At 33.6% G+C, this 24,965-nt stretch overlaps 1 protein-coding gene across 1 annotated transcript in view; it reads left to right on the top strand.

The window, feature by feature from the left end:
* Positions 1-21,584: 21,584 nt before the first annotated feature.
* The window catches only part of SI (sucrase-isomaltase), a 79,764-nt gene continuing 76,383 nt past the window's right edge, over positions 21,585-24,965 (top strand). Inside the window, exons 1-3 of the mRNA XM_047755123.1 lie at positions 21,585-21,702; positions 23,012-23,148; positions 24,615-24,732. Of these exons, the coding sequence (XP_047611079.1) occupies positions 21,585-21,702; positions 23,012-23,148; positions 24,615-24,732 (373 nt within the window). The remainder of the gene's footprint in view (positions 21,703-23,011; positions 23,149-24,614; positions 24,733-24,965) is intronic.

Raw genomic sequence — 24,965 nt, 5'->3', positions numbered from 1 at the left:
AGTCAACAAATAACAAATGCTGGAGAGGACGTGGAGAAAAGGCAACCCTCCTACACTGTTCGTGGGATTGTAAATTGGTACAACCACTATGGAAAACAGTATGGAGATACCTCAGAAAACTACATATGCAACTACCATATGATCCAGCAGTCCTACTCCTGGGCATATACCCAGACAAAACTTATATTGAAAACGATACACGCACCTCTATGTTCATTGAAACACTATTCACAGTAGCCAAGACATGGACACAATCTAAATGTCCATTGACAGATGAGTGGATTAGGAAGACATGATATACATACACAATGGAATACCACTCAGCCATAAAAAAGAACACAATGATGCCATTTGCAGCAACATGGATGGAACTAAATGTTCTCATACTAAGTGAAGGAAGCCAGAAAGAGAAAGAGAAATACTGTATGATGTCATTTATATGTGAAATGTAAAATATGGCACAAATGAACCCTTCTACAGAAAAGAAACAAACTTATGGACTTGGAGAACAGACTTGTGGTTGCCGATGGGGGAAGGAGAGGGAGTGGATTAGACTGAGAGTAGAAGCAGACTATAGTATTTGGAGTGGATAAGCAGTAAGATCCTGCTGAATAGCACAGGGAACTATATCTAGTCACTTGTGATGGAACATGATGGAGGATAATGTGAGAAAACGAATATGTGTAATATATATATATATGAATGACTGGGTCACTTTGCTGTACAACAGATTTTGACTGAACGATGTAAATCAACTATAATAGAAAAAAAACACCTAATTTAAAATGTTGCTATCTTAACTGACTTTTTTAAAATCCAAATGCAGGGAAGGTTTGGAAATATTAGAAAAATAGTTATGGTTTGTGCTTTCTCGGGCACTACTACACTACTAATCTCTTCCTAAGTTTTTTTTTAAATAACCCATTTTTTTTTAAATAACCCACTCATGAAGAGCATGTACACGCTGGCTTGTCCCTAAGATAGGGTGGAGAAAGATCTGCTCTAGCAGCCACCTGATTTTCCAGAATTGCCCAATCATTCACCCTAGGCAAATCTGAGCAAACACTCAGGCACTACTCACTCCACATTACAACTTGACACTAGATCTCGGGTGGCCATGATTGGGGAAAAGACTCAACAGTGGATGCAGAAGTGAGTGACCTAGTCCTGAGACAGAGACTGAGTAGGGTAGCAGGGCCATTGTGGGTGCTTACTCAAGCAGCACATCAGAAGCAGCCCAGGTCTCTGATAGTGGCCACTCCACTACAGCTTAGGCCTAGCAAATGCCCAGAGGCCATGCAGATCCTATATTCCCTGTGCAATGATTATACAATAGAGTAGAAGCCGTAGAGGCTGGGGCAGTGATCAACTGTAAGGAACATAGGGGACTAGTGCCCAAGACTGTGAGTAGATGAATGAGTGCCTGCATAGAAAGCACATTAGACCTCTGTGGCTTACATGAGCTGAGAGCACACAGGGCCCCAATTGTTTCATTACTCGCCCCCTCTGAGGCAAGGACCTGGTGCAGGGAGAATAAAAAACACAGTTAAAGGGAACAGAGCCTGCATGGACCCAAACCTCAGAGTTTCTGCTGCAGCAACTTGTGATAAGACCCCCACCCCTGATAGGTGGTGATGGCCACTGACATGGAGAGATGTCCCACCTCATACCCATCTCTATCTCTGTCCCCTCCATCTCCAGTTCTCCCAACAAATGTACTGAGCACACTTAATCTGTGTAGGGAAGCTGCCGCATAAGATCAATTCTTTAAGACCATGATAGGTAAATGTTTCCCCTAAATTCGTAAAAGCAGAGAAAGTTAAGCAAAATTAAAAGGCAAAGGAAATACTCTCAACTGAAAGTACAAGAGAAAACCCCTGAAATAAATCCTAAAGTGGAAATAAACAATTTATAAATAAATAATTGAAAGCATTGGTAAAAAAACATTGCTGAATTGGGGGGAAAACTGATGTACACAGTAAACTTAACAAGGAACTAGAAAATATAAAAAGACTCAATGAGAAATGAAGAATTCAATATCTGAAATTAAAAAAAAGTACTAGAAGGAATGAATAGCACACAAAATTATATGATAGAAAAATGCACAAGTGATTTGAAAACAAGATAGTGGAAATCACCCAATCAGAGCAACAAAAATAAACAGAATTTTTTAATGAAAATAATTTGAGAGCTCTCCGATAAATAAGTTGTACAAATATTTGCGTTATAGAAGTCCCAGAAGCAGAAGAGAGAAAGGGGGATCAAAAATGTAGTTGAAGAAACTATGGCTGAAAACTTCCTAAACATGAAGAAACAAATATCCAGGTTTTTTCACATAAGATCTCAAATAGAAGGAACCCAAACAGATTCACACCAAGACATATCATAATTAAAATTGCAAAATTTAAAGAGATTATTATAAAGGCAGCATGAGGAAAACAGAGTAATAGACAAGAGAATACCCATAAGGCCATCAGCTGATTTCTGTGCAGAAAATGTTCAAGTCAGAGGGCGTGGCATGATATATTCAAAGGTCAGGAAGGGAAAACCCTATAACCTAGGATAATCTATCCAGCAAGATTACCTTTTAGAATAGAAGAGATAAATTATATGACAAGCAAAAACTAAAAGAGTTCACAAATACTAAACTTATCCTAAAAGAAATGTTAAATGGTCTTCTCTAAGTGGAAACAAGAATCTATAGGAAAGGAAAATCCACTTTGGGAAGACAGATATATACGGAGGACTGAGGATCAACCATTTAAATTAGCCAGTACAAAGATTAAAAGACCAAAAAATTGTGAAGACAACTATAACTATATTAAACATTTAGGGACTAAGCATGAAGATATAAAATATGATATGACAAACAAGTATATATAGTTACAGGTCAAAATACATGGTAACTGCATGTGAAAACCTAAAATAGTTACACAAAAACTAAAAAGAAAGGAATGTAAGCATGCAAGCAATAAAGAAATCACCAACAACAATGGAACAAAGTAATGAAAAGATAACTACAAAAACAATCAGAAAACAAGTAAGAAAAATGGCAGTGAGTACATACCTATCAATAATTACTTTGCCAATGGATTGACTGCCCCAATCAAAGATATTTGGATTAAAAAACCAAGACTCTTATATATGCTGCCTATAAGAGACTTGCTTCAGGACCAAACTCACACAGACTGAAAGTGAGAACATGGAAGAATATATTTCATACAAATGGAAATGGTAGGAAAATGTGGGTAGCAATATTCGTATCAGACAAAAAAAAGACCTTAAAACAAAGGCTATAACAAAAGACAAAGAAAGGGATTATATAATTATAAAGGGAGCAATAAAAGAAGAGGATATTAACATTCATTAACATATATGCACCCAATACAGGAGCACCTAAATATATACAGCAGATACTAATAGACAAAAGAGGAGAAATTGACAATAATATAATAACAGTAGGAGGATTTTAACACCCCACTTATATCAGTGGCACATCATCCAGACAGAAAATCAGTAAGGTAACAGTGATCATAAATGACATAATAGACCAGTTGGAATGAACAGATATCTATAGGACACTCCATCCAAAAAATAGCAGAATATACATTCTTTTCTGGTGAACATGGAACATTCTTCATGGTAGATCATATGCTAGACCAAAAATAGGTCATAACAAATTTAAGAGTACACAACTTATACCAGGAATTTTTTTTCTAACCAAAATAGTGTGAAACCAGACATCAGTTACAGAAAGATAAATGAGAAAAAAACAAACACATGGAAACTAAATAATATGCTACTAAAAAACCAATGGGTCAATGATGAAATCAAAGAGGAAATTAGAGAATACCCCAAGACAAATGAAAATGGAAACAAACATTCCAAAATCTAAGGAATGTGGCAAAATCAGTTCTAAGAGGGAGATAAATAGCAATTCAAGCTTTCCTCAATAAATAAGAAAAAAAAAATCTCGAGCAATCTAACCTACCATCTAAGAAAATTAGAAAAAGAAAAACACAGCCCAAGTCAGCAAGAGAAAGGAAATAATAAAGATCAGAGAGAAAATAAATACAATAGATATCAAAACATAGAGATTATCAGTGAAACAAAGATCTGGGTTTATAATAAGACAAAATTGATAAACCTTTAGCTAAACTCACCAAGAAGAGGAGAGGACACAAATAAAATAATGAAAGAGGAGAAATAACAATGGATACCACAGAGATGCAAAAAATAATAATACTGTCAATAGTTATATGCCAACAAATTGGACAAGCTAGAAGAAATGGGCAGATTTCTAGAAACATACATCTTGCCAAGACTGAATCAAGAAGAAACAGATAATTTGAACAGATTGAACACTTGTAGTGAAAGTGAATTTATAATACAAATACTCTCAGCAAACAAGTCCAGGAACAGATGGCTTTATAGAAGAATTCTATCAGACATATAAAGAACTAATACTTATCCTTCTCAAACTATTCTAAAAAACTGAAGAGGATGGAGCACTTGTTAAATCATTCTCTAAGGACACCATTACCCTGACACCAAAACCAGACAAAGAACAACAAAAAAAATGAAAGTAACCATTCAATATCTTTGGTGAATATAGATGTAAAAGTTCTTAGCAAAATAATAGCAAGCCAATTCAAACAATATAATAAAAGAATCATACATCATGATGAAGTTGGATTTATTTCAGGAATGCAACAAATGGTTCAGCATTCACAAATCAATCAATCCTATAAACCAAATTAGAAAAAGGATAGAAATCACATGATCATCTCAATAGATGCCACAAAAAAGCATTTGACAAAAGTTAACATCCATTCATGCTAAAAAAAAAAAAAACCTCATACTAAAGTGGGTATAGAGACATCCTATCTTGACATGTTAAAGGCCATTTATGACAAACCCATAGTTAACATCATTCTCAATGGTGAAAAGCTGAAAGCCTTTCCTCTAAATTTAAAGGAACAGGGCAAGGATGTTCACTCTCACCACTTCTATATAACATAGAATCGGAAGTCGTAGCCTCAGCAATCAGGCAAGAAAATGAATAAAAGGCATCCAAATTGGAAGGAAAGAAGTAAACTTGTCACTATTTTCAGATGCCATTATACTTTATATAGAAAATCCTAAGTCCACACACAAAAACTGTTAGAACTCATAAATGAATTCAGCAAGGTAGCAGGATATAAGAGTGTATATACAGAAAAATCTCTGACTTTTCTATACACTAGTAATAAACTATCAGAAAGAGAAAGTTAAAAAAAAATCTTATTTAAAATTGCATCAAAATAACTAGTTACCTAGGAATCTAGACTTAACCGAGGAAGTTAAAGATCTATATTCTGTACAATATAGAACATGGATAAAGGAAATACAAGATGATGTAAAGAAGTGGAACAACATCCTATGCTCTTGGATTGTAAGAATTAATATTGTGAAAGTATCCGTACTGCCCAAAACAATTACAGATTTAATGTAATCTCCATAAAAATACCATTACATTTCTCAGAGAACTAGAACAAATAATTCTAAAATTCATAAGCATCCATAAGAGACCCCAAATTGCCAAAGCAATCTTGAGAAACAAGAACAAAGCTGGAAGTACTGCCCTACCAGACCTCAGAATATAAAACTACAGTAATCAAAACAGCGTGGTGCTGGAGTTCTGTTGTGGCTCAGCAGTAACAAAGCTGACACGTATCCATGAGGACGCAAGTTTGATCCCTGGCCTTGCTCAGTGGGTTCAAGATTTGGTATTGCTGTGAGCTATATTGTAGGTCATAGACATGACATGGGTCTCTCATTGCTGTGGCTGTGGTGTAGTCCAGTGGCTACAGCTCTGATTTGACCCATAGGCTGGGAACTTCCATAATCCATGGATGTGGTCCTAAACAAAACAAAACAAAACAACAACAAAAAACCCAGCGTGGTACTGGCACAAAAACAGACACAGATAAATGGAACAGAATGGAGAGACCAGAAATAAGGAGGCAAGAATATATAGCAAAGAATAGAAAGTCTCTTCAATAAGTGGTGCTGTGAAAACTGGACAGCTGCATACTAGACAATGAGATTAGAACATTTCCTCACACCATATACAATAAAACTAAAATTGTATTAAAGGCCAAATGTAAAACATGAACTATAAAAATCCTAGAGGAGAACAAAAGCAGAACATTCTTTGACATAAATTGTAACAATATTTTTTGGATCTGTCTTCCAAGGTAAAAGAAACAAAAGTAAAAGTAAACAAATGGGACCTAATTCAAAATAAAATCTTTTGCACAGCAAAGGAAATCATCAACAAAAGTAAAAAACAACCTACAGAATGTGCAAAAATATTTGTAAATGATATGATTTATAAGGAGTTAATTTCCAAAATATGTAAAGAGCTCATACCACTCAATTTCAAAAAATGAAAAAGAAATTTAAAAAAATGAGCAGAAGACCTGAATAGACATTTTTCCAAAGAAGACACACAAAGGGCCAACAGGCACAGGAAAAGATGCTTAACATCACTGAGACAAATGCAAATCAAAGCGACAATGAGATATCACATCAGAATGGCCATCATCAAAAAATCTACAAATAATAAACACTGGAGAGGGTGTGGGGAAAAGGAAATCCTCCTATATGGTTAGTGGGAATATAAGTTGGTACAGCTGCTATGGAAATCAGTATGGGGATTCCTTAAAAAACTAAAGATAGGGTTATCATGTGATCCAGCAAAGCTTCTCCAGATGTATATCTGAAAAAGATGAAAACTTATTCAAAAAGATACACCCATTCCAGTATTCATAGCAGCAATATTTATAGTAGCCAAGACATAGAAGCAACCTAAATGTACATTAACAGATGAATGAATAAAGGAAAATTTGGTGTGTATATAGACAATGAAATATTACCCAGCCATAAAAAAGAATGAAAGAATGATATTTACAGCAACACAGATGGACTGAGAGATTATCATACTAAGTGAAGTAAGTCAAAGACAAATATCATATGACATCACTTATATGTGGAATCTAAAAAAAAGATATAGATGAACTTATAAAATAGAAATAGACTTAACCATAGAAAACAAACTTAAGGTTATCAAAGAGGAAGTTGGATAAATTAGGAGTTTGGAATTAAGATACATATAAAATAGATAAACAATAAGTAACTAATGAATAGCACAGGGAATTATATTGAATATCATATAATAACCTATAATGGGAAATAATCTGAAAAGTATATATATATATGTGTAATATATAACTGAATCAGTTTGCTGTACAAATGAAACATTGTAAGTCAACAACACTTCAAATGAAAAATAATTGACAAATCTCCTCTATTTAAAGTTTTAAATTTATACATATAAATTATGATTTTAATCTCTACTATTTCTATTTAATATCTACTCTCTAATTAGTTTCACATATTTATCTCTTCTCTCTGAATTCTAGGAAAACTATTTATCAATTTATCTTTTGTTTTCTCTGATTAAGATTGCCAGTACAAAATCTAAAGACAGTTATGACAATATTCTTTAAAGAGGATGCATATGTTAATTAATGAAAGAACAAGGTATAAAAAATTCAAATTAAGATAGCAAAACTGAGAGGTAGAAAAGTACATGGAAAATGGGTTAAAAGTCTCATTTTTATGATGGATTTTTCAATTATATTTACATTGATATTAGATAAATTTTGTTTCTCAAAATGTTATTGGTCTCGTACAACATGAATCCCTGATAATTATTCAGGTTAACTTTTAGTATTAATGGGTGGAAATATTCATCCTTTTCCTTAATGTTCTAAAAAATATTGTAGTCAGAAATTAGTATAGGCCACTAATAGAACTTTACTAAAGCAAATCTTTATGTTTGATTCCTGTTATTTAAAATTTTTTAGATTAATATTCACTTTTTCTCATCTTGATTAAAATTAGTTTATGCAAGGTTTTAATTCCTTCAATATATATAGGCATGATTTAACATTTTTCCTGTAGAATACATCTTGGAATTCTAGTTTAATGGGATGTACATATCTTAATTGCTAAAACATGTGTTGAAGCAAAGCATTTTCAGTTTTGTGCTGCAACCTGTGGCTATACAAAGCAAAGCATTAGATGTTTTCTGAGTTGTTTTCCTCTGTTACTTGGGAAAGAGCAGAATAGTGACTTAGGTGTGTAATAGGTGACATTTAACACATGGACTTTTCCTGAATTAGAATTTCTTTTAATATAATTCAGATAATGTAGTCCAAACCTAAAGTTAACCCCAACTGATAGTTTGATTTTAGAGTCTAGGGATAATTTCTTAGACATTCTGGGAAAAATAATTATAATATTAGTATTGTTAACTTTATTTTGTATATTCTGAAAACACCAGTGAAGTTTGCTAATATAGAATTAATATGGTCTGTTTTCTCATTTTAATTGGACAATTTTCCTATTGTGTCGTAAAGTGTTTTCATAACTTAAGACTTTTGTACCCAGTGCAAGGTCTCACACATTTTATAAGGCAATGGTTGTAAAAATGGGAGTACCATTCATCACTTTATCCTCCTTAATGCAAAGATGGCATTTAGTAACATAGCAATAGGTTAGAATGGTCATAAAAATCTCAAAGTGTAGTGCATGTATTAAAGCTGGGCAGCTTCTTTCTTTCTTTCTTTCTTTCTTTCTTTCTTTCTTTCTTTCTTTCTTTCTTTCTTTCTTTCTTTCTTTCTTTCTTTCTTTCTTTCTTTCTTTTTTTTTTTTTGTCTTTTTAGAGCTGCACCCATGACATATGGAGGTTCCCAGGCCAGGGGTCTAATCAGAGCTGTTGCCACCAGAGCCACAGCAACACCAGATACAAGCCATGTCTGTGACCTACACCACCGCTCACAGCAATGCTAGATCCTTAACCCACTGAGCAAAGCCAGGGATCAAACCCACAACCTCATGGTTTCTGGTTGGATTCGTTTCCACTGTGCCAAGATGGAAACTCCAAAGCCAAGCAGTTTCTTAGTTCAATGGTTGCTCATTGGTTTGGAAAACTAATGAGTTAAATGAACTCTAAATCTGCATTTTCCTCCTAAAAACTTATGTTTCATGATTTTGTCTCTGATATGGGTTAATAGTAGGATGAATATTGGAAAATATCTGATGTAACTTCAATCAAAAATTTAGAAAGGTTACATCCTGAGGATGCTCACTTATCGGGGCGCCTTCATTACCTTCATATTTAAATTGATTTAAAATTCACTTTTAGTAATTGCCAGCTAATAAATATTTCATGAATTACACTGCAGGTGAAGAAATAAGAAACTGAAGGGTTTAGTCCATGTTTCACTGAGAACTTACTGTCATTGTTAAAACCTTTACAGAATCAGAATTGGAAATTTGTTAAACACAGAGGTCTATGTAACTTTTACTGATTATTTTTAACAATATAGAAATTGCCTCAGAAGAATTTAGAAAGCGAGTTTCTTAGCTAGCTTCAGTATTCTTACTTTATTTGCCAAAGAAAGGACAGACTGAACTTCTTTGCAGAACAGAGGCTGACTCACAGACATTGAAAAACTTATGGTCTCCAGAGGAAACAGTTTGGGGCTTGGGGGGATGTGCTTGGGCTGTGGGATGGAAATCCTGTGAAATTGGATTGTTATGATCATTATACAACTACAGATGTGATAAATTCATTTGAGTAATAAAAAAATGGCTTTAAGTCTCTAATAAATATTTAACTAAAGTGGGTAATTCTCACAATGTTAATGGGATCAGATTAATTTTAGACTATTCTCTAGTCAATTTATTTTTATTTTTCTCTACTGTTATGCATTAAACTTTGGTTTGAGGAGTGTATACATTAAGTAGCCATTCAAGAAGAATCATGGTCTGTTTACTTCGATTCCATTATTTAGTCTTTTTTATTATTGGCTATTTCCAATGTGTGAATGAATATTCTATCATCAAAAAGATGTTTTTTCCTGCAATAAATTCCCTAGAATCAAAATTTGGAAATAAGGTCAAGAAAATTATTAATAAATTGGAAATTTTTGGACTGTTTTCATAAATCAAATATAATTTAAATGATATTTACAATATTATTTCAATTATATTTGCAATATATACAATAATAATTGGAAAGATTATTATCAGGCATTCATTTTTATTAGTTTTTCCATATTATATGAACTGCATAGCATGATAATATTACACAGACAAAATATTTTTTACTGTCATATGATTGAAATTTAATAGGTAGCAATCTACCTTGTCTGTTTTTTTCAGTGATGAATAAATGACAGACTTTGAAAATTAACTTACTATAAGTTCTTCAAGAACTTATATTTGAAATGAACCAACCCTTTCCATCCAAGTCCCTGTTCACATTTCAGGAGGCAAAATTGGCATAAACAAAATCTTTCTGAAAAATAGCAAAGCATGAGTAATAAGCTAATAGTAAATTTTTATTTCCATTTTGCAAGTGATTCTATTATTAGTCCTTTTAAGATTTTATTATTTCTTAATAGTCATAGATGTTTATGCAGAGCATGTATGCATATACTTTCCTGATTTGTGAATATACTTGGCAAGCCACGCAATTGAAGCACCAGCAGAGGTAAAAGATAATACAAATAATCCAAGTTGGAGTTCCCGTTGTGGCGCAGTGGTTAATGAATCCGACTGGGAACCATGGGGTTGCAGGTTCAGTCCCTGGCCTTACTCAGTGGGTTGAGGATCCGGCGTTGCTCTGAGCTGTGGTGTAGGTCACAGACATGGCTCAGATCCTGTGATGCTGTGGTTCTGGCGTAGGCCGGTAGCGGCAGCTCGGATTCAACCCCTAGCCTGGGAACCTCCATGTGCTGCGAGAGCAGCCCAAGAAATGGCAAAAAGACAGGAAAAAAAAAAAAATCCAAGTAGCAACCTTTTGATCTGTAGCAGACATACTTAACATTTCACTACCAGAATTCATGATTCAGTAGCCCCAATATCTGCTCTCACCTTCTGTGTTAGATGTGTAAAGTGCTCTACTACGGAGACTCAAATCTTCACTGGCTCAAAGCAGATGGATTGATTTCTTTCTTATTTAACATTTCAGAGGAAAGTTAATGATCTAGGATGGAAGATACTTCCAGTCCACAAGGTGATCCAGGGAATCTAAATATCTTCTAACCTCGCACTTGACTGGGGATACATACTCAAAGCTGGCTTACAGAACCACATGTGTGGTACATAGAATTAAACAGAGGATATGGAGAGCAAGCAGTTTCTTCTTAAAAATGCAATATAGAAGTTACATGCATGAATTCTGGTTTTATCTCACTGACTAGAATTAAATTATATAGCCAAAATAAGGATCTGAGAGATTGGAAAATGTAGTTTATGAATAGATAAGCACATACTTTATTAAATTTATGGGTTCTCTCACTAAAAGGAAGAAAAGAGAAAAAAATGAAAAAAAGGCTCTGTCCCTGGAGAGACTGATAAACAATGTTTTCAATTAGGCCATATTGTTGTTGCAAAAATTGACAATTGAGTATGTTACTGCTTTATTATCAATGATGTCCCCAGCTCTACTTTGTTCTTCCCACCTCTTGAACAAGGATTAGGGTACTTAATTGTTGCATTACCCTCACTTCTGGACATTGTAAAATCCAGACCTAGTCCCTCCCCCTTCTCTAATTTCCTTTATAGTCACTTAGCATAAATCCAAATCTTATAATAAACCCCTCCCAACTTTGTCTGAGAAATCCTGTTCTTTGAAGAGTATTCCTGGTGCTCTTTGGCTGGTGGGCTTTCACAAGGGAGAATTGATGCAGGCATATACATTGGCAGTCACTGCTATATCCTGCTTCATAAAAATCTGTGTGTGGCATGGTGAATTAAGTAAAGGTGAGGAAGGCATTGTCCTTGCTCTCTATGTGTTCTCAGTCTCACATGGAAAATATAAGCAAGCATGGATAGCTATAAGACGAGATAAGCTAAGACAGTACTGTAACACAAATATAAAATACACTGTTATGGAGTTCCCATCATGGCTCAGTGTTTAACGAATCTGATTAGCATCCATGGGGATGCGGGTTTAATCCCTGGCCTTGCTCAGTGGGTTAAGGATCCTGTGTTGCTGTGGCTGTGGTATAGGCCAGCAACTACAGCTCCAATTCGACCTCTAGCCTGGGAACCTCCATATGCCATGAGTGTGGCCCTAAAAAGACCAAAAAAAAAAAATACACTGTTGTGGAGGGGAGTAGGGAGAAATTAATGCTCTTAAGGGCAAGTAGAGGAATTTTGTCTCTTTGGTAGATGAATGATATCAACTGATACTGGAAACAAGAGATACACTTTGCATTAAAGAAGAGCAATCCAGCTTCTAACCAAAAAAGCTCACTTATGAGCCTAAGAAAGTGGAAGAGCTTAGCAAATAGATATGGCAGGAGAGTGAGTTGATTGGCGATGTAAGATGAAATGGCAAATACAATATTTAGAGATTTAAATATAAGATTAAGATGTTTAGATGCTATTGGAATACTGCATTGAGATGAAACAAGTTGCATTATTTTGTGTGGTAGGGAAGTAGGTGGGATACTTTAGGGGAAAATGGAGCATTAAAATAACTGGAATTTGGAAGAGAAGCTGGGAAAGAATTGGAGCAATGTAGGCTTGAAGTTATAAATTACAGCAGCAGCAGTAGAGCAGTAAAGGATTGCATATAAATATTGAGAGAAAGCACTTACAGAATTAAGTGTCCACACATGATGCTGAACAAAAAGGAGTTGAAAATTTTGAGCCTTCATGACTTGGAGAAAGTGTGGAGATATTAAGATAAAGAGATAAATAATGGTCTTGATAGAAACAATAATGAGTTCTGTTTCAGATATACTAAAGATCAATTATCTAGAAACTTGTGTCTAAAGCTTTTAAGAATAGATCTAGAGATAAAAAAATGGAGTCAGCTGTGCCATTCTCAGTGAGTCATAAGACCAAGATACCAGCATTCATCTGTGACCTTTCCTCTGGCACTCTTCACATAGCCCCCATCTCTTGGTCTCTAGTAGTGCTGGCCTCTGGCCCTTGCTTGGTCTTCTTCTAAATTCCTTTGCATTCAGTGTTTCATATTTGTCTTATAGAAGGACTCTTGGCTTCTCTCCTTGTATGCACTACATCTGTTCTTGGGCTTCTAGAAGTAACAACTCAGACAAATTTAACAGTTCCTAGAATCTCCTTATATCCCTTCTCTTTTTTTATGTAACTACTTTCTTTTTAGATTTTTGATAGGCCTGTAAAAGAAATGGGACTTTTTGGTGATTTAGGGTTTTGTAGTACCTCTGCATCTTCACTGTGAAAACTCAGATTTTTCTCTTCTCTTCTGTTGCCAGTAGTACATGAGACTAGCATGTTAAATCACACAACTTTTAACCTAAAGTGCATGTTTGATAACATAAATAATACTGAAATGCATATTACAAGGTTTAAATGCAGCAAAGCCCATGAAGAGAGTAGTTGAGTATTTAAATGTTCTAATTACTAAAAGCGTCAATCACCAAGTGTGGTTTATTACAGTCTTGGTATTTACTTCTTTCGCCTATTGCCTACCCAACTCAATTTTTCTGTTATTTTACTTCATGAAATTGTAAATGTTTGTACAACTTGTATATTAGAAAGTTTTAATATTCATAATTGCTTTTAAAGAAAGACAACATATTTTAAGTTAAAATGCCTTCTTTCATTGCTGTATATAATTTCCCCATATTATAATTTACTACTCTTTTATTGTGGTTTTATATGCATTTACCTTCTAAGTAATTCATGAACATATTGCCCCCCTATTGGTGACGTTAATGAATAGAACCAGAAGTAGGGTGGGAGGATGTATGGAACAGAGGGAGCAAAGGAAACTATGTAAAGCAAAAGCCAGCTCATGGCACCAGACGGGGAAATCTGGATATAAAATTGAATATATGAAAATTTCAAATCACATGAAGCTTTTTAAATAGCACAAAAGAGCTGTTACTTAAACTATGTCTACATATAAAATAAAATCTAAAAGATGACTAATTAAGTCTTAGTGGAGATTTAGTTTCAATTCAAAGATGTGAGAAGCTAGAAAGTGTATTTGCTGTCACTCTGAAAAGAAGGGGAAAAAAGGTAGACAAAATTCTAATTAATTACTTTGCTTTGAACCAATCTGAAACTTGAAATTGCAGGGAAAACAACTAACATGAATTTTAAGGTTGATCCATATTATTGCAGGGGTCAATATTTGTTACTTTTCACTTCTGAGTAGTAAGTCATTGTATATATATGCCACGTGATGATAGACACAGAGTTATTTCCAGTTAGAAGAAATTAACAATTAAGTTGCTATAAACACTGATGCTGAAAATTTACAGTCAACATGGCTATAACTATTTGCAGCAATTTTTATTGAAATTATATAGAATATATAGATCTAATTATTCAGAACCACAGCTTAGCAATATTGAGTTTTCTAATCCATGAATATGGTTTATTTCTCCAATTATTTAGATCTTATTTGACTTCTTTCATCAACATTTTATTGTTTTCAGAATAGAGACTGTACATATATTTTGTTATATTTATACCCAAGTACTACTAATTTTTCATTCTATAAATTAGCTATTATTTGTATCTATATATGATATATGTCTATATCTGTTTTTTATCTATATTTATCTATCTGTATTTTAGTTTCCATTTCCAATCATTCATTGCTGTTATGTGAGTACATAATTGACTTTCATATATTAATATTATACCCTGTGACCTTACCATACTCACATTTTGGTTCTAGGAAAGCCAGATTGATTTAATGAGATTTTCCACATATAATTTTGCGCTCTGTGACTAGAGAGAAATCACTTATAATTTCTCTAACATTAGACCTAGTTCTGCCCATCAAGACTGTTCTGGAATGACTCTAATTTTATTTCCATATCACTGCTCTTTATATACTCGAAGTTCTCTTTTGTATCTCCCCAGAATGTGACAGTAATCCATGTATACACTTCTTTTACTGTCTCTTTTTAAACTCACATTCAGGATGCCTCAAAAATCTAGTTAGTCTGTGTGACCACATTATTTTAATATACCTTCCTTTGAAAATGTAGTGCCCAGATAATACGCAGAACTCAGTTACTCACCATTTCAGAGTCAAATTGTACTCTTTGTGATAGAGAGCTATAATAATAGACTACTATGTTAGCACATATAATTCTCACAATGACCCTATGAATACATTTTTTTATTCCTACTTTGTAGGTAGTGACTGAAACTTGAAAAAGTTAACAAATGTGTCTATAGTTTCTTAGGTGTATGTGGTTTAGCTGGTATTTATACCCAGGTCTCTTATATCAAGTCCTTTGCTCTTAAACACTATACTAGCTTAAACCAGCAGTATAATTGATACTACATTTTTTTCCATATTACCTGGTATTTACACTATAAATTTTGATAATTAAATTAGTGCTATAACTGATAAATAGATAAATAAAATGATTATTGTAATACTTATATATCTCTAATTTTACATTTCATTCTCATGGATTTTGTCAGTTCTTCAATCTTAAGATTAATAATGAAAAACAGGAGATAACTTATTTAATCATTGCTTTTTATGAAATATTATCTGCTAATTGGCAATTCCTGCAAATGTTTTCCAAATCCTAGCTTAAAAATGTATTTCTACTTTCCAGTGAGTGTTTAAATTTCACACAATGTGATAAAACAGTAATTAACACAACATCCAAATAGTGAAAGAACTATAGTATTGTAAAGATAAAAAAAACAATATAAATAACTACTTTATGTTCTTAGGCTAGATGATAGCTTCCAGAAATCATGGACTATCTGAGAGCACAATTTTTTTTTATTTTTTATTTATTTTTATTTATTTATTTTTAATTTTTTTATTTTCCCACTGTACAGCAAGGGGGTCAGGTTATCCTTACATGTATACATTACAATTACATTTTTCCCCCAGCCTTTCTTCTGTTGAAACATGAGTATCTAGACATAGTTCTCAATGCTATTCAGCAGGATCTCCTTGTCAATCTATTCTAAGTTGTGTCTGATGAGCCCAAGCTCCCGATCCCTCCCACTCCCTCCCCCTCCCATCAGGCAGCCACAAGTCTCTTCTCCAAGTCCATGATTTTCTTTTCTGAGGAGATGTTTATTTGTGCTGGATATTAGATTCCAGTTATAAGTGATATCATATGGTATTTGTCCTTGTCTTTCTGGCTCATTTCACTCAGTATGAGATTCTCTAGCTCCATCCATGTTGCTGCAAATGGCATTATGTCATTCCTTTTTATGGCTGAGTAGTATTCCATTGTGTATATATACCACTTCTTCCGAATCCAATCCTCTGTCGATGGACATTTGGGTTGTTTCCATGTCCTGGCTATTGTGAATAGTGCTGCAATGAACATGCGGGTGCACGTGTCTCTTTTAAGGAGAGTTTTGTCCGGATAGATGCCCAAGAGTGGGATTGCGGGGTCATATGGAAGTTCTATGGATAGATTTCTAAGGTATCTCCAGACTGTTCTCCATAGTGGCTGTACCAGTTTACATTCCCACCAGCGGTGCAGGAGGGTTCCCTTTTCTCCACACTCCCTCCAACACCTGTTATTGTGGACTTCTTAATGATGGCCATTCTGACTGGTGTGAGGTGGTATCTCATGGTAGTTTTGATTTGCATTTCTCTTATAACCAGCGATGTTGAGCATTTTTTCATGTGTTTGCTGGCCATCTGTATATCTTCTTTGGAGAACAGTCTATTCAGGTCTTTTGCCCATTTTTCCATGGATTGATTGGCTTTTTTGCTGCTGGGTTGTATAAGTTGTTTATATATTCTAGAGATTAAGCCCTTGTCGGTTGCATCATTTGAAACTGTTTTCTCCCATTCTGAAAGTTGTCTTTTTGTTTTCTTTTGGGTTTCCTTTGCTGTGCCAAAGCTTTTCAGTTTGATGAGGTCCCATGGGTTTATTTTTGCTCTAATTTCTATTGCTTTGGAAGACTGACCTGAGAAAATATTCATGATGTTGATGTCCGAGAGTGTTTTGCCTATGTGTTCTTCTAGGAGTTTGATGGTGTCCTGTCGTATATTTAAGTCTTTCAGCCATTTGGAGTTTATTTTTGTGCATGGTGTGAGGGTGTGTTCTAGTTTCATTGCTTTGCATGCAGCTGTCCAGGTTTCCCAGCAATGCTTGCTGAGTAGACTTCCTTTTTCCCATTTTGTGTTCTTGCCTCCCTTGTCAAAGATTAATTGACCATAGGTGTCAGGGTTTATTTCCGGGTTCTCTATTCTGTTCCATTGGTCTGTCTGTCTGTTTTGATCCCAGTACCACACTGATTTGGTGACTGTGGCTTTGTAGTATTTCTTGAAGTCTGGGAGAGTGATGCCTCCTGCTTGGTTTGTGTTTCTCAGGATTGCTTTGGCGATTCTGGGTCTTTTGTGGTTCCATGTAAATGTTTGGAGTGTTTGTTCTAGTTCTGTGAAAAATGTCCTGGGTCATTTGATAGGGATGGCATTGAATCTGTAGATTGCTTTGGGTAGTATGGCCATTTTTACAATATTGCTTTTCCCAATCCAGGAACATGGAATATCTTTCCATTTCTTTACATCTTCTTTGATTTCTTTGATTAAAGTTTTATAGTTCTCGGCATATAGGTCCTTTACCTCCTTGGTCAGGTGTATTCCGAGATATTTGATTTTGGGAGGTGCAATTTTAAAAGGTATCGTATTTTTGTATTCCTTTTCTAATATTTCATTGCTGGTATACAGAAATGCAACTGACTTCTGAATGTTAATCTTATATCCTGCTACTTTGCTGAATTTATGAATCAGTTCAAGGAGTTTTGGGGTTGAGTCCTTAGGGTTTTCTGTGTGTAGTATCATGTCATCTGCATACAGTGACAGTTTGATCTCTTCTCTTCCTATACGGATGCCTTTTATTTCTTTTGTTTGTCTGATTGCTGTGGCCAGGACTTCCAAAACGATGTTGAAGAGCAGTGGTGAGAGTGGGCATCCCTGTCTTGTTCCAGATTTGAGTGAGAAGGCTTTCAGTTTTTCCCCATTGAGGATTATATTTGCTGTGGGTTTCTCATAAATGGCTTTAATCATATTCAGGAATGTTCCCTCTATACCCACTTTGGCGAGGGTCTTGATCATGAATGGATGTTGGACTTTGTCAAATGCTTTTTCTGCGTCTATTGAGATGATCATATGATTTTTGACTTTTTTTTTGTTAATGTGGTGTATGATGCTGATTGATTTGCATATGTTGAACCATCCTTGTGAACCTGGGATGAACCCCACCTGGTCATGGTGTATAAGTTTTTTGGTATGTTGTTGGATTCGGTTGGCTAAGCTTTTGTTGAGAATTTTTGCATCTATATTCATCAATGAATTGGGCGATAGTTTTCTTTTTTGGTGGTATCTCTGTCTGGTTTTGGAGTTAGGGTGATGGTGGCATCATAGAATGTCTTTGGGAGTGTTCCTTCTTCTTCAACCTTTTGAAAGAGTTTAAGGAGGATGGGCACCAATTCCTCTTTATATGTTTGATAAAATTCACCTATGAAGCCATCTGGTCCTGGACTTTCATTTGTAGGGAGTGATTTTATGACCTCTTCAATTTCATTTGTAGTGATGGGTCTGTTCAGTTGGTCTGTTTCTACTTGATTCAGTTTTGGCAGGCTGTAAGATTCTAGAAAATTGTCCATTTCTTCCAGATTGTCAAGCTTGTTGCCATATAGTTGTTCCTAGTATTCTCTTATGGTTTTTTGTATTTCTGCTGTATCTGTTGTGATTTCTCCTTTTTCATTTATAATTTTGGTTATTTGGGTTCTTTCTGAGAGCACAATTATTAATCATTTTTTCAGAGAGAGGTATTTACGAAAATGTTTTTACGGTAGAGGTTTTTTATGATTGCACATTGAACAGAAGTTTATTAAATACTGATAAGCCAGTGAGAGTGCAATAAAACTTTATGAGTAGCTCAATTTATAGCTGAGCAGTTTTCTCTGATCATTACTTGGCAGCCTTACTCAACTCTGGTACAACATAACAAAAAGACCAGTCTATGAAATAAGGTAAGTTTACCAATCATATTTCTTTGTTACTTTCATGTTTCCAAGTAATTGTGTGTTCCTTTAACTCATGTTAGCAATATTTCTGTCTCTCTGCACTTGTTTAAAATATCAATTATAACATATTTTCATTTGCCATTTTAAATACGTAGCCCTTCCTGTGTGAAAAGGGAAAACATTTCTGAATTTGTTTTTAAGACAGAGGAATATTTTCTTTGCCCAGTTCTTCATTTTAATTCTTGTCAGACTCAAGTAAGTCCAAGTTCATTTGGATGTTCTATACAAATGAAAATAGGGATCAAAAATATTTTGAAATATAGGGAAATACTCTAATTATGTATGATTAAATATATTTTATTTAAGAAAATATATGTGTAAACTAGAATGCTACATTTATAAAAGCTTTAATCTTTTCTAGAAAATATTTTAAAGAGTAGTAATCAAGCTACTATCTAATAAGGGATTATGCATTTTAAAAATAAATATACAGAGAAAGGATATCTTTATATATTTCCCAAAATATATTTTTTAAAATCACTGTAATTGACATCTACAGCATATGAACAAATTTAGTACTGATTGTCCTATGAGTTCTCTCTGAATAATTTAAGTTTGATACATTATTTTTTTTCTGATTTTTTTTTTTTTTTAGATAAAAGAAGATTAGCTTCTTGACAATATGCTTTTTTGTTTGGATTTCCTTTAACAAAAGAAAACACAAACTTTTTTCTTGGCTTCTTGCTCTCAAAGTAAAATTACTTCGAGTGAAATTTAAATTTATTTAAACATTAAATGGAACTGTGTCGTTTCTCATGTAGCATTGAGCAACTGGATTTCATTTTCTAAACAGCTTCATATATCACCTATCGTGCTGATTAAATTTAGCTTACATACATTCAGTTTCTCTGAAGATTACTGAGGCAACAAATAGCTTACTTATCTGTAACAGGAAATCATATGCTAAAACTGAATGCTAATCTTTAAATTTTCATTCATAAGCTATGTTTTAAAAATTGAGCTTGTACTTACTTGATGTCAGGCTCTGACCTATGACCTACTTTCATGATCCTTGCTATTAAGAATATAACAATTCAATTATGTATAAATAATTGCAATAGCTATGCTGTGTTCTATTGAAAAATATGAAGAAAATTGATGAACTCTGCTTCTAAAAGTAGGAAAACATGCACAGATGACATGGCATTTGAACTAGGTATAAATTGGAACTAAGAAGAGCAGATGTGGAAGAACTGAAGAAAGATTAAACAAGCATGTACTAAGAAGACATGTTATCCAAAAAAGATATTTCACTAGTGGGGATCAGATAAGGGTATAATTTTGAAAATATTCTGTGATGGAATCAGCAGGATTTGTTGAATGAATGGATATGTTAGGAAGACATGAAAGAGGGAAAAAGAAGTTTTTAGGTTGGGACAAAAGGATGTTTTTAGTTTGGGTTAAGTATATGAACAGACATGGATAGCTTATAGGAGGAGGGAAGACAATAGGCAAAAGAAAAGATTTTAAAATCAACAATTTATAAGAACACTTACTCTGAAAATGCTAAATTTCTATATGTCATTGAATTAAAGCTTATAAAAATCATAATCAGAAAAGCCATGGAAACTTGAAAACTAGGAGAGATAAGAGATTATGGTCAAAACTAAGTTAAACAAATAAGCTTTAAGACAATTACTAGAGAAGAGTTCTTTCCAACCTATAATTTGGTACTTCTGCATGCTAACTCAAACACATAATGCTATCTGAATAAATATATATTTTTGATACAAGGCTTTGTTATATTTTATTTGCTATTTAAGGTGGAACTTGGAGATCATGTGGTTTTGTAGTTTAAGTATTTTAAAGCAACAATTCTTAAATATATACTATATATATATTATTTTCTACATTTTATATTTATATTATTTTATAAATTTATATTTATTTTCTTTGCCACATATTTATACTTATATTCTTTTCCATAATATCCTTATAAGAAAGCAGTGTTGGAGTGGATAGCAACAGTTATAGTAGGAAGAACTGGATTTTTGACTTTGAGAAAATAAATAATTTATTTCCTATAGGCTTGAAGTTCCTAATGAGTAAAATTTGAATAATAGCATGTCCCTCATTACAAATTGTTGTAGAATTAAGGAACATAGTGTGAGTGTAAGCTTTCTTTGACTTGAAAAATACTCTACCATGAGAGAGCAAGACATATCTGCTTGCTCTTTTTCCTTTCATATTTTCATCTTAGTGTACTACTGTAATATGCATCACTAATTCATTTTTTTACTCAAAATTGCATGTGTTGTTTACACATTTACCAGTGTATAATATTTTAGATTATAAATTGATAGAGCCATCTGCAGCTCTGCTTGTGGTATGCTTGGTAGAAAAATAATGTACATAATTTTATGACAATAATGGTCACATTATAGATGTATATTCTACATTTCAAACATATGTTCCTTTTCTTTCTTTAGATGGCAAGGAAGAAATTTTCTGGATTAGAAATCTCTCTGATCGTCCTCTTTGCTATAGTTACAATAATAGCTATTGCCCTAGTGGTTGTTTTAGCAACTAAGACACCTGCTGTTGAAGGTAAATAATGTTGAAAATACTTATATGTTATAGCGAGGTTGAGGTAAAGTTTACTCCATAATAATTTTGGATTTTGAAAAGTAACTATATGAGATGAAATACATGAAGAAAAATATCAGGTAAGTTACACAATTATTCCATCTTTTTCTATCCATTACATTCCAGTTATTTCAATAAAAAGTCATTGTAATTGAGGAATGTATGTGCTTTGATATTAATGGCCTTCCCCGTATTGTGCTGCTTAAGAAATAACAAAGAGGCAAATGGATCAAGATGTTGCTGGACAGTGGAATGATTGTTTCAGTTACCAGTGAGGTTCTTTGAATTAGTGGGAAACCTCATTAGTGGGGTTTTACTCTGGCTTTCAGATACTTGCAAGGGGTGGGTTGGGAAATTTGAGGGGATAACTTCTTTGTCATAGGCTTAATTTTTTTTTTTTTAAAGAAGAGAGAGGTTATATGAGAAGAATAGGTAGAGAGATGGTGGAACAGGCTTAAAGTGTTTATCTTTTTTTTCTGAATATTTCTATCCTAATTTTCTTTTTAGACACACTAGTGGCATATGGAAGTTCCCAGGCCAGGGATCGAACACCAGCCATAGCCACAGTAGGAACTCCTCTATCCTAATTTAGAGTTAACGCATGCTACTCTGGTCCACCCAATCTACTTTTTCTCTCTTCATTATTCTCTCTTCACTAAATCAGAACAGGAAAACATATTACAAATTATCTTCTAGTATAACCGTAGTTAGCATTTTTCACTGCTGCTTGTCTTTTGTTATCTTCTAGTAAACTGAAAGCTCACCGTATTATGAAGTAATCAAATTTATCTTTCCCATATCTGGTTGCTAGAAAGTACTTTATTATAAAGTTGGCGTTTAGTTTTCTTTGCTATTGCTTGCTTTCTCTTCTATTCATGTATCTTCTTCCTCCAACTTTTCTCTTGTCTTCTATAATTCTTGTCTCCTTCTCTACATCCATTCCTCTATCCAAGTTTCTCCATCTTCTATCTTCATTTATAAAACACAATTTGTAAGTACAGTGGGAATGTACCTTTTTTTTTTCCCCCTTTTTGATTCTACCTTAAGACCTGTGAATATATTTTGTTTCTCTGAAGGAGCAGTCAGCAGGGCTTTGCACAGTCAGTTGTAAATATCATTTGGATCTTTTCCTTTTGATGACTAGGACTCGAATTTGTGGGTCCTTTTTTAATACAAAGTTTATTTTATATCTACTTTCAATTATTTATTACTTGAAAAAATCTGAAAAATTAAAGTCACATTTGCTTTTATTGACCTTTTCCTTTCCCAGAAATTAGTGATTCTACTTCAACCCCAGCTACCACTCGTACAACCACTCCATATCCTGGTTCAGGAAAATGTCCAAGTGAACTAAACGATCCTATCAATGAGAGAATAAACTGCATTCCAGATCAATTTCCAACACAGGTCTGCAACAAAAATCTTTAATATTTTTGAATAAATATATAGTATAGTTATATTAAGGTAATATATTAAGGTAATTATTCAATATTGGGTCAATTCCATTTTCGTAAAAATCTAGCCATTAATTAGGCTGCATTTCTTTCTGTCATATTTCTTTATGAACAGATGAGAGGTGATGGAAATTACTGAACTTTTTTTTCTGTACTTCTGTTCAATTCAAACTAACAAGTTAATATTTCCCCATGCTTAACAAGCTATTGTGAAATTTATAAATCACATGAAATTCTATCCTCTCAAATCTACTTCTTAAAAAAAAGTATAACCTTTGATAATATAAAACATTTGAGAAAGAGTATCTACACTCCATTAAAGTACTTATGATGAAGGCATTAAGAAGAGTCTGTGGAAAATAAAGTAACATTGATTCTTTTAACATTATTACTATTTATCTTTTATTACTTGGTAATTGGAGAAAAGGAGTTCAAATAGAGAAAATTGTTTAGCTTAATGGATTCACAAACAATAAATTGACTCTCTCTTGGTCTTCATAACTTGTGTAGAGTAAAAAGGTCAATGAATGAATGTATGTGTGTGTGAGTGCATATATGTACCTGATACCATTTTACTTTGATGTTAAAATAGGAGAGACATTAACATGTATACCATAAGCTGCTAAAAGTGGAGGCTTTTAACCTTTTTTCAAGGCAAAGAGCCAAAAAAAAAAAAAAACCTCACAGGTGTTCAACTTATGATAATGTGACACACTATTAAATTTAAATATTAGGTAAATTTTTAATTATACCAGTGTTAACACATAGCCTCTCCATGTGGCTCAATTTTACTGTAAACATATATAATTTTTCTCTCACTTCAAGTAATTTTTCCAAATAGAAAATTATTGAGAATTTAGTATTTTACTTTATCCATTGGATGTAATGACAACAACTAGTTGCAGCAACTTGCATATAAACTAGTTTAAATAGTTTAAATAATATTGAATTAATAACTTTCTGGAAATAACTACCTTACACCTTCCATGTAGACTTGAATTTAGGGTCATATTTTCATCTTTGTAGCCCAACTTGTAGCTTGATACATAATTGGTACACAAGAAATATCTTAGTTCTTTTTCACTGACTGCATGACAATTGAATAGATTGTAATTATCCAGCGGGCAGGAACCTTTAAAATAACATGAGTTTGCAATAATCTATATTGATATGTAAATATGATAAATCAAAACTCAGGGGGTCTAATTAATTCATTTCATCACATATTTATAGTTCTTCCAAGTGAAAATAACAAAACAATAAATAATAGCAAACACATTATAAATATGAAGAAAAAAGATTGTTTTTTAAAACATTCATTCAAACATTTATTAGAATGAATGATGGCTAAAAAAATAGAAACTGGCACATATGATAATAATACTAATCATATGATTCCTTTTTTAAATGTTTTATCAGACACTTTGTGCAACTCGAGGATGCTGCTGGAAGCCATGGAATGATTCTGTTATTCCTTGGTGCTTCTTTGTAGATAATCACGGCTATAATGTTGAGGGAACAACATCAACAAATACTGGTGAGAATTGTTCTGTTATGGTGATCAAATATATTTGAAGTTGAGTGAAAAAAATATACGTGGAAGTTCCCTTGTGACACAGTGCATTAAGGATCTGGCATTATTGCCCAAGCTGTGGCGTAGGTCACAACTGTGGTGCAGATTTGATCTGTGGCCTGAGAAACTTCCACATGCTGCAGGTGTGGCCAAAAGAAAAAATTATGTAAAATTTTTCTTTGGAAAAATATCTTAAA

This window comes from Phacochoerus africanus, chromosome 1, assembly GCF_016906955.1.
Source record: "Phacochoerus africanus isolate WHEZ1 chromosome 1, ROS_Pafr_v1, whole genome shotgun sequence".
In the NCBI taxonomy this organism is placed as follows: Eukaryota; Metazoa; Chordata; class Mammalia; order Artiodactyla; family Suidae; genus Phacochoerus; species Phacochoerus africanus.
Note: the sequence above shows the minus strand (reverse complement) of the source record. Positions and strands in the feature narration are given on the sequence as shown.